Here is an 11,876-nt window from a genome sequence, read left to right as displayed (position 1 = left end):
ATCGTTTAGAAGTATGAACAAATTACATAGAATTAAAGATCTCACATTCTTCTTGTGTGGCTCTGTCAGAGCATGTGACCATGACTAACGGCTACTTTTTCAAATGCATGATACTGTTTCTGTGTATAGAAGCAATATGAGAACTTGTATAGAATAACTATGAAACTTATATCAATAACAAGTGAAAAACTTCAATAACAATAAATGCTAAATGCGCTTTCAAAGAAGAAAACACACGACTATGGTATGCATCATTTATAAATGTGCATTACCTGTAAAAACAATAAAAACATTTTGAAAAATATGGAAAAAATCTTCTTTTTTCCCTATGTGCACAAGCAAGAAAGTCACTTGGGAAATTTCTTCAGAAGGTTATCATTTTTCTGTCCATTCAGTGGATCAAAAGCAGATTTAGATCATTACAACTTTTTAGAAAGTTTTAGCTCATGACCCAGGTTTCTGTTCATGTTGATGCATGGAGGAGAGAAAAATGTTCTCACATTTTCTCTGGAAGTAAACAAGTCTTTTGTTACAAATTCAAAACATTTTCTCTCACCTTAGATACAGATCAATACAAGCTTAAACAGAACAAAATTATGATAATATTGATTATACTAAGAACGTCAACAGCAGTAGTAATTGTATTGATTACTGCTTGTCAGCCCCATGGAATCTGTCCCTGGAGATATTAACCAAATGAAAGGAAAAAGAGAAATTTTGTCCTACTGGGTCAAACTACCCTGTCCAATCCTTCAATGGAACAACCTGGCTCTGTTTCCCCTGCTCAGCCCACTGTGACGCTACATAATACCACCTTGAGATAGCATTGCCTGAAAGAAGAGGTCATGATGGGCTTGTTGTTGTTGTCTTACCTAGAGTTAAGTTTTAACGTTACTCATTGTTTAGCCATATTCAAAAGCAGATAAAACAGAAATTGAGAGGTACAATTCCCTATATCAGAACAATAAAAATGTTAAAGAAACATAGATGTTAACCTAAGTAAAGGTACTAATTTCCATAAAATCAGTTGTGATAATTTAGCTCTTTTTATAACCATGGCCAGAGCTTTCAAAATGATTTATCTGACGACATTCAAGGTGAAAATACATAAAGAGAGAGACAGTATAGCATAATTGAATACCTGAGGCTCAGAAAAGCAGGATTCTGACCCTAGTCTTGCTACTAATTAATTCTCAGGGAAAATCACTTATTCTGAGATTGTATGCCTGCAAGATTATAGTGCAGCATTTCAGAGTTTTAATGTCCCTTTCAGACTTTAATTCTATCATTTCATTTTTGTCCTTTATTTTATTACACTTTTCCAGCTTATACCAAATATCATTAGGTTCATATCATTACCTGAAGATACCATTTAGTTTAAGGAAAACAATTTAGGAAATCCAATATTTTACCCATCCTATTCCTTATTTCTTATGCTGCCAATCAAATAGTATTTTAATTAATTAATTAATTTTGCTAAGGAAGATTTGCCCTGAGTTAATATCTGCTGCCAATCCTCCTACTTTTTTGCTGGAAGAAGATTAGCCCTGAGCTAACATCTGTGCCAATCCTCCTCTATTTTTTGTATGTGGGACACCTCCACAGCATGGCTGGTGAGTGAAGTGGGTCCATGCCCTGGATCTGAACCCGTGAACATGGGCCATGGATGTGAAGCGCAGAACTTTAACCATTCAGCCACGGGGCGGGTCCTAAAATATTACTTTTGAAGGGATGATTTTAACTGAAATTTTTCTTTTCATAATCTAAAAAGAAATTATTGACTGGTACTCTTGTACAGCTGAAACCACTTTCATTTCCAGTTTATCAATGACTTTTAGATCAGCCTTATTTTATATACACAACAAACTAGATGAAAACAGAAGATTATGAATAAAGGAAGATAATATATAATTCAAAGATTCATAGAAAAATAGAGGTTACTTTCTCTAAAAATTTAGAAATATGGATTATAAGATTGTGGAAAGAAAGTTTGCTCTTGTTACAGTTTTAATGACATGGATATTTAGCAACTATAAATAGATATATCTAACACCACTTGTTTTTATTTTAAAAAATGGAGAAAATCAAAATTTTTGAAAGAGGTAAACGATTAAGTCCAAATTTTGAATTCCATTAATAAATAGAAAGAGATAAAATATGAAATATGTAAAATAATGTTTCTTAAAATATATAGAGATTTAAAGCTCCACAGTTGATTTTTTTCTTGTCAAATTCAATTCTGAAAGGTATGTGACTAAAATAAAGAAAAAGAAAAACATTTTAATTGTTTTGAATTGCTAATTCTCAAACTCAAATTCTTTTTATATGTTAATATGTATATACATATGAATATAACATTGTGTGTATTACTTCTAATTGACAAATAGTAAAATTTACATGTAAGTATGTACAAATAATTGAGTCAAATGAAACCCAGAAAAAGCCATATTTTCTATTTCAAATTAGGCCATTTATTGATATCTAATATACATCATTTCTTAGTGCCCAAGCTGAGGACGCCAGTAGACATGATGCCGACATGCTTACAATAATAAATTCTCTGAAATTCTTAGATTGCTCTCGCTAAATTTGCCCAGGGTAGTCTCAGTCCTCCGATTGAAGAATGTTGTGCAAACGTACTCATAGTAACAGATTTTGCATAACTAGAGCTGTGGTTCAGTAGAAGCTGGAGAATCCAGATCCTCCATAGCATGATGGGCGGCAGCAGCCATATCCGAAGCCTCCAGAGCCCAGTCTACGGAAGCTGCCAAATCCGGAGCCACAGCCATAGCCCAGTCTGTGGAAGCTGCCACATCCAGAGCCACAGCCATGGCCCAGTCTGTGGAAGCTGCCACATCCGGAGCCACAGCCATAGCCCAGGCCACCAAAGCCTCCAATGCCGTAGCCCACTCCTCTGTAGTAGTTGCCGAAGTGGCTCATGATGTCAGGAATGGAGAGTTGGTTTGCTGTTCAAGGCAAGATCCTGAGTGCGGTTGTCGACATCTGTACAGGTGTGCTTATATACCCTGAGTAGAGCATGTGATCAAACACGCCGCCATTCTTTTGTATCATTACAAATTATTCATTTACTTGAGGCAACTCATTAATCTCTTTGCTGACAGGAGAGGCGCACACCCCTTAAAATTTTTGAGCTTGCTTAACTGCCTAGTTAGAAAGCCCTTGAACTCTCTACATTCTTTCCTTTTTAATGAGAACAAAAGAAAATCTGTCCTCAAAGTCACAAAAGAAAAATTCCCTAAATAAACTCTCCATTACTAAGAGTATTGCATCATATTTGATGGTATTTTCTCATTAAATACTTCCTTATTTCTCGTGTTCATATTGTCCTTTGGATTGTTCTTACTTCCGTCTAGATTCAAATACACTGATCAAGCTTAAAATTCTTAAATTTATCAAATTCTTCAAACGTCAAATTTATTTCTCAAGTTGAATAAACACACACACTCATGAAAATTATTTTGATTTTATATATCAGCTTGCGAAGCATCCTTTTGGTTTATCAACATAGGAAAATTTCTTTCAGAAATTGAGGGACTATCCAAGAGATCAAACTCACTTTTATAACCAGTCTGAAGCTGTTCAGAAATATGCTCTTTACACCGTTACCCATTTTTCCTGAGTGGGCTATACCCTAAGTATTATCTAAAAATGCAGATGATCTTGACTCCATGCTTACAGTTACCATTTCTTCTTCTTTACTCTTCTTCATAATCCATATATCATTTCTCTTTTCAAATCTCTTTTTAAATCTTATTCTACATTGATTCCCAATACGTATTCCACCAGCTAGGTCTTGTGTTTTTATCCATTTTTTTCCAATCAATAGTTCATCCCTCTACTCATTATCATAGCAATTTGTCCTTATATTTTCTTTACCAATTCCATGTGTCCTGTCCCCTTATTTTCTCTCAGGCAATCAGCAAACATTTTTTCATAAGTTATTACTTATTCATTAAGGTTTTAAATGTTTAAAAGATATTTCTATGCTCTTAAGATTGTACAATATTTATGACAGGGTCTCTTAAAATCCTGGTTCCTTGAAACTCTTCAGAAATGAATGTGTAGTGGTGAAATGGCTGAGGCAGGAAACAAAGATATGAAGGTAGTCGGCCAGTCTACGCAGGTTTCTCAGCTCACACTGTGAAGAGAGTAAACCAAACCTAAGTTTAAGCCACTATCCAAATTTAAGTCCCACTGGAATGTGACCATATCCTAGACTTGACAGTAGCAATACGTTTACTCTGCATGACTTTAAATGTGTTACTGAGGATTTTGTTCTGTTTTGTCGTCATTGCTTTATTTTTTGTTTTGTTTTTAACTTTCTAAATAACATTTTATTGAGATATAATTGACATATAACATTATATTAGTTTCAAGTGTACAACATAATGATTCGATATTTGTATATGTTGCAAAAGGATCACCACAATAAGTCTGGTAACATCCATCGCCATACATAGTTACAAATTTCTTGTTTTCTTCTGATGAGAGCTTTTAAGATCTATCTCTTGGAAACTTTCAAATATACAATACAGTATTATTAACTGTAGTCACCATGCTGTACATTGCATCTCACGACTTATTTACTTTATGACTGGAAGTTTGTACCTTGACCACTTCACCCATTTTCCCCCCTTCCACCCCCTGCCTCTGGCAACCACCAATCTGTTCTCTGTATCTATGAGCTCAGGGTTTTTTTTTTTTTAGATTCCACATATAAATGAGATCATACTATATTTGTTTTCTCTTTGTGATTTATTTCAGTTAGAACAATGCCCTCAAAGTCCATTCATCCATCCATGTTGTTGCAAATGGCAAGATTTCCTTCTTTTTATGGCTAAATAATATTCCAATGTGTGTGTGTATACATATATATATATATATACATATATGAGTGAAATAATAGAGCCACACAACTGTATCTCATCAGCTCTGTATGTTGAGTCTCTGCAACACCCAGATTGGATTGACTGAAAGGGTAGATGATAACTGGTGACTGAGCAAATTTATCTTTACGTAAACTAAATAAGGCGGTACCTTTCAAATGAAGAGTTTGAACTTTTTGACATAGATTTAGATACACATATATATAAACAGATATGCATATAGATATAAGTGAAATCTAGATAAAGCTAACATTGAAATTGAGTTTCAATTCTCCATATCATAACAATAAAATATTAGAAAAATGTTGATTTTATCTAAGAAAAGGAATCCTCTTTCACATCCCCCATAAATTCAGCTATGTTGATGGAAGCTGAGCGGAACTTTCAAGACGCTGGCTGTGTGAAGGGAGAATACACTGATAAAGGAGGCTCTACTTGGCACTTAGATGCAGAAGACCTTGGCTCTGGTCCTGACTCTGCCCCTAAAGCCAATATAACACTTTAGAAGCCAATTGCTTTTCTGAGTTTTTTGTTTGTTTGATTGGTTGGGTTTTTATCTGTAAGATACGGTGCATGGCCCTGCTGCCATTTAATCACTTTATAAGAAGGAATGCTGTACCTTCACAGCCTGGACATATCAGACCGCAAATAGAATTCTTCATATCTAGGCATGCCAATCATATTTGATAGGGCTATGTTTTTCAATGAAATATTTTTTCTTCTCTGGCTTTCTTTAGATTGCTATACTTCACTTGCAAATTAAATAAAAGAAATGGGTTAAATTCAAAGTTCCACAATCTATCCATATCTTTTTAAAGCATACTATTCCTCAGTTTTAAAAGTAAATTATTTACCTCTTTCAGAGAGAAAGGAACAGAAACATTTCAGAGGCAGGAAGAATCAGCTTGACTGTTGTGAACACTAGAAAGGAACTCTAGAGAAAAAAAAGGATGTTTTTTCCTTTAATTTTATAACATTGTCCATCATAACTGACATGCTTTTTACTTTTCATACTACTTTAAAAAATAAAAACCATTTTTCTTGTTACAATTGAATCAATATTGATACATAATTATTAACTAAAATCCATAGTTTACTCTTCATTCTTTGTGTTGTACAATTCTATGGGCTTTGACAAGGGTAGGATAAAACTGTTCAGAAACTGAGGGAAAATGAGAATTATCAAAAATATATTTTGGATGTAGCTTTAAAACCTGATTTAATCTGCTCAAATCCTGACCTTCTTTTCTGGTGTTGCTATCCAAGGTGCTCTCAAAAATGCAGATTACAGCTCCCTCCCTATTTTTGGATTCACCATTTTCTCCCATTTCTTCACCCATATATCTAACATGTTATATAATTTCCATTTTTTTAATTTAATAGATTTTATTTTTAGAACAGTTTTAAGTTTGCAGATAAACTGAGCAGGAAGCACAGAGAGTTCCTATGCTTCCCCCCCACACACACGTGCATGCATTTTCCCCTATTATAAATTATAGTATGGTAGATTAATTAGAATTAGTGAACCAATGTTGATGCATTATTATTAATTAAAGGCTAGGATTAGTGTTCACTCTTTGTGTTCTGTGGATTTTGACAAATGAATCATGTCATGTAACCACTATTACAGTATCATGCGAAATAGTTTCCCTGCCCTAAAAATCCCCTGTGCTCCATGTATTCTTCCTTCGCTTCCCTCAAACTCTTGCAACCACTCATCTTCTTACTGTCTCCATAGTTTTGCCTTTTCCATAATGTCACAGGTGGAATCATACAGCATGTATGTACATAGAGTATGTAACCTTTCCACATTAACTTGTTTTGCTTTGCAGTAAGCTTTTGTGAGTCATCCATATCCTTTCATGGCTTGATAGCTCATTTCTTTTTACCACTGGATGATATTGCATTGTATGACTGTACCACTGTTTGTTTATTCGTTCACCTACTGAAGGACGTCTTGATTGCTTCCAACTTTTGGCAATTATGAATAAAACGACTATAAACATTTGCATTCAAGTTTTTGTGTGGACATAAGTTTTCAACTCATTTGGGTAAATACCAGGGGGAGTGGTTGCTGAATCTTATGTATAAGATTACGTTTAGCTTTGTAAAGGGCTGCCAGACTGCCTTCCCAGTTCCTGTACCATTTTGAATTTCCATAAATAACAAAGGAGAGTTTCTGTTGCTCCACAGCAACACCAGCATTTGTCGTTGTCAATGTTTTGAATTTTAGCTATTCTAATACGTATATTACAATGTCTTTTAAAATATCTTCCAACCTCTGTTCTCCCATTATCCATTAGTCTCGGGTGGCTAGGCAAAATTGTGAAGTATATAAAATTTCTCTCTGGCTGTCATCAATTTAAAATTCTTTCTATAGTTAATCCCTTCCTCTTCCTTCCTTTTGTATCTTTACTTTTACGATAACAGTTTTCCCCTTGTATTCTCTTTGCTTACTCTGTGCTTTTTGTTCTTTTCTTTTTGGGAAACACCATACTAGTCCCTACTAAGACATTAAATGTTTGCTAGGTCTTAGATGTTAAAAAGATAATCCAAATCTAAGGGCTCTGTCAAAATCAATAAGATACTATTGACATTGGAAATGTCTTCAGATTCTCCGAAATGTAGATATAATGTTAAAAGATAAGGGATGGAAAAAGATAATTGAGGGCGGAAGTCGCTCAGCTGAGTCTGAGAAGTTAGTCACTAATAGCCAAAGCTGACCCCACACCTGGGGAAGTTCTTCCAGTTGTGTTCTCACCTTTAGACTTTAAGTTCTTGTTAATTTTATGTGACCTCAAATATCGTATTCAGGTTCTTTTAGCCTTATAAATAATTTTCAAAAGATGCATTTTCCCAATTGGATTTGTTTACCTCTCTTTGTAACTGCCATGTAATAGAAAACAAAAACTAAGTGTTGAAGGAATGAATGAATTCTAAGATCTTTAAAGTGAGCATCATGCTTCTCACAGGCATGGGTAACTCTGTGACTGCATCTAAACAATAAGGATTTAAAGGAGGAATAAGCTCAACTGGCTTTCTGACTTTAAAGGAAGCATCATTTCATTTGCATTGGTTCTTTTTCTTCCAAGCGTAATAATAAATTATATATTATATGTAAATTTGTGTGTAACATCTGATGAGTTCTGGCAAATATGCATATGCTACCCATACCAAGGATGCTCTAAGGCTTAAAATGTCTCTATTGCTCCTTTTTGGTCAATCTCACTCTCTGCAAATAACCAACCATCCTTCTAGATTTTGCCAATAGCTTCAGTAGATCTTGTCAATAGTTTTCCAACATGGTTTTTATTTATTTATTCTACTTTTTAATTTTTTGTTGAAGAGGGTTGGCTCTGAGGTAACATCTGTGCCAATCTTCCTCTGTTTTATATGTGGGGTGCTGCCACAGCATGGCTTGATGAGCAGTGTGTAGGTCCGCAGCCAGGAGCTGAAGCCACAAACCCTGGGCCACTGAAGCGGAGTGCTCAAACTTAACCACTATGCCACCAGGCTGGCCCCACCAAAATAGATTTTAGAGTTACAGTCCTACTAGCAATGTAAGAGAGTTCCAGTTGCCCTACATCTTTGACAATACTTGTCATTTTCAGACTATTGAATTTTGATCATTCTTGTAGTCATGTAATAATGTCAGAGTATTGTTTTAATTTGATTTTTATCTGATGAGTAAAGAAATTGGGCACCATTTTAGAAGCTTACTCATCATGTAGATGTCATCTATGTCATTTTTTTTAAAGTGTCTATTCAAGTATTTTGTCCATTTTAATTAGTTTGTAATATTTTAGTATCAATTTGTAGAAGCTCTTTATATACTTGAGTACAGGTATTCTGTCAGATCTATGTTTTGAAAATAGTTTTTCCCTGTATGTGGCTTGTTTTTTCACTTAAAAATGGTGTCTATATATGAAGATAATTTCTTAATATGATGAGTCTAATTTATTAACTTTTTAATTTTATGTTTAATGCTTTTTTGTCTTAATAAAGAAACTCTTAGCTACCTCACATCTTATTCTTTAATTCCTTTGTCTGCTCTCTTCAGAACTTGTTTCATGTTTATTATTCGTCCCAAATTAAAAGGCACTTCTTAATTTGACTATTTTATTCTATTAAGTAAACAGGAAGTCATAAAATTGCAAATAAATCTAGCAGGTTCAATGATGTCATACTCTGCCTCCTTAATTCTTCCAGATCGTCCCTCAGTTGTGGGGCTGATGATGCTGTGATGCATTTTCTTTAGGCCAGGTGACAACTTTTCCCTCAAAGGAAATGTATTCTAGAGTTCTTCCCACAATTCTGACTTAAACCAGTACAATCTAACAATAAGAGGTATAGTAATATGACAAAGCTGCACCATACTAAGAGAATTAAGTAGTTTCTTCAAATAATTATATTGATTATTGTATTTCTTTAGCTATATAAAGTCTTTCTTCAGATTGTGATGCTATTATACAGTTAGGGAGTAAAATAATTTCATACAAAATTATGTTTTACTCAGTCAAACCAAAGAGTATATTTCCCAATGATGACACTGAAATATATCTACCCTGATCTAGTCACAGTGAAGCTACAACATCTCTCCCAAATTCACTGAAGGGATATAATCTAGCTGAGCAAATCCATCCATATATTCATTGAACAAGTTTGAGATTTTCAAATGCATTATAATAATTTTTTTAGATAGAGTTTGGATTGAGCACTATTTACTAGTTATTTTTACTCACATACAGCTAAATTAAAAAAAATTGATAGTTGAAGATTCTACATCATTATATTTACAAATCAAAATAGAGGTTGCCAATTAGCTGTGACAAATTCTTCAAAGACACGTGACCAGAACTTTCAAGATGATTTATGTGACCATAAGAAGGAAAGTACATGGTGAATGGGATAGTGAGAATGGCAAAGTCAACTGCCTGGTGTTCAGTACAACTGGCTTTGGTCTTAGGCCCTACTGCCCATGCCATTTTTGATCTTTAGAAATTTGTTTCACCTTTTGCAGGTACTTTCCCATCTAAGATGGTGGTCTGGTAAGCTTTATGGTACCCCTGTCAGCTTCACATTTCTATCATTATATTATTGCCTTGGTTTATTGAATTTGGTTAACTCAAACAAAAGGTATTCACTTTCGTTTCACTACCTAAATATATAACATCTTGGGAGGAAAAATGGTGATATTTTATTACTTTTTAAATAAGCAATACTTATTTTAAGTACTAACAATAAATGGCCCACTCTTTGAAGGTCTGCATAACAAGGCACGTGCTAAGCTGTGTAAAGCTTCCAGTCCGCTGTAGCCTCAATGCAGATTACTTCACAAGTGATGGTGTGGAGACTTCGCAAGTTCCCTGGTGAACTGCAAAATATTTCAATGTGCTGGGGCTGGCCCCGTGGCCGAGTGGTTAAGTTCGCGCGCTCCGCTGCAGGCGGCCCAGTGTTTCGTTGGTTCGAATCCTGGGCGCGGACATGGCACTGCTCATCAGACCACGCTGAGGCAGCGTCCCACATGCCACAACTAGAAGGACCCACAACGAAGAATATACAACTATGTACCGGGGGGCTTTGGGGAGAAAAAGGAAAAAATAAAAAAAATCTTAAAAAAAAAATATTTCAATGTGCTGATAATATTGAAGAATAATGCCATGTTACATCGTGACAGACCATGAGGAAAACGCGATAGAGATTCACAAAATCAAGTTCATTTTCAGTGTATATTTAGAGGTATATTTTATTCTACCACTACTTTTGCTTACCACTAAAAGGGCTAAATAAAAATAAATTTTGAACAGAACATTCTTCATGTTGGCCTCACTTTAGATATAAAAATATATGAAGTTAATATTTTAAGTGCTAAATTTAAATAACAATGTTATCTAACTAAAAGCATTGAGTAAGGTTTTGTCAGAGGGAAAAGGCTTCACTTCAACAGAGTGTTCTGGTTTACATGTATCTTTCTAGCCATTTGGATATGTATATGTGTGCATATATAGATCTTATTACTTCAGCTTTTCATGGAGTAGTTTATTTTCTTCAGTGTCAACCGGGTACAATTACAAATGATCACTTTGATGTTTTGAGTTAAATAAAAAGAATAAAAGCCATGTAAGCTGTTTTAACTTAGGATAATTTATTGCAAAAGGAATAGAGAAAACCCACAGTTATGAAAGCCCAAATAAAGGACACCAGGAGACATGAAGCAGACAATTATGAAATGATAAATCTTCTTAAAATTTTAGACACTAAATGCTTGTGATCTTGGCTTGGTCCTAAGTGATCTTGTTTGGTTTAGTCATTGTAGTCAGATTTGGATAATCCTGTCAAGGCCCAGATATAGGGCGTCTGGGACAGGATTTCAGTAGAAGCCAGAGAATCCACATCCTCCAAACCATGATGGACTGTAGAAGCCATATCCACAGCCTCCATAGCCAAAGCCCAGTCTGCGGAAGCTGCTGCATCCACAGCCATAGCCATGGCCCAGGCCACCAAAGCCACCAAATCCGTAGCCCAGGCCTCCGTAGTAGTTGCTGTAGTGGCTTGTGGTGTCAGGGGTGGTAAGTTTGGTTTGCTGTTCAAGGTGGGGTCCTGGGTGTGAATGTCAGCGTACGTGGAAGGATGCTTGTATACCCTGAGCAGAACATGTGATAAATCAGTGCATACCATTCCTTTATGTCATTCTGCATATTACCTATAATGTTATAACTCATTAATCTTCTGTGTCCTGACGCGGAGAGAGACTCTCATTCTCGTTAAAATATTTCAGGTTACTTAGCTTTCTAATGAGGATGTCCTTGAGCCTGTTGCTTTGCTTTTATGGGAAGAAATGGCTGACTCTTGAAAATCTGTACTTTCCAAACCCTAAACTGAATTGCTTATTACCAGGTATATTACATCATTTACATTTGATGGCATTCCCTTTAATTAAACGTTTCCTCTGTTCTGTCATCTTCTGAA

General features: G+C 35.1%; 1 protein-coding gene across 1 annotated transcript; it reads right to left on the bottom strand.

The window, feature by feature from the left end:
• Positions 1-2,448: 2,448 nt before the first annotated feature.
• On the bottom strand, positions 2,449-2,990 carry LOC124234307 (keratin-associated protein 19-3-like). The gene has a single exon (XM_046651616.1). It carries the CDS (start codon positions 2,938-2,940, stop codon positions 2,677-2,679), a length of 264 nt encoding a protein of 87 aa, XP_046507572.1. The 5' UTR covers positions 2,941-2,990; the 3' UTR covers positions 2,449-2,676.
• Positions 2,991-11,876: the final 8,886 nt, after the last annotated feature.

Source organism: Equus quagga, unplaced genomic scaffold (genome assembly GCF_021613505.1).
Source record: "Equus quagga isolate Etosha38 unplaced genomic scaffold, UCLA_HA_Equagga_1.0 73442_RagTag, whole genome shotgun sequence".
NCBI lineage: Eukaryota > Metazoa > Chordata > Mammalia > Perissodactyla > Equidae > Equus > Equus quagga.
This window is presented reverse-complemented; position numbering and strand designations above follow the sequence as displayed.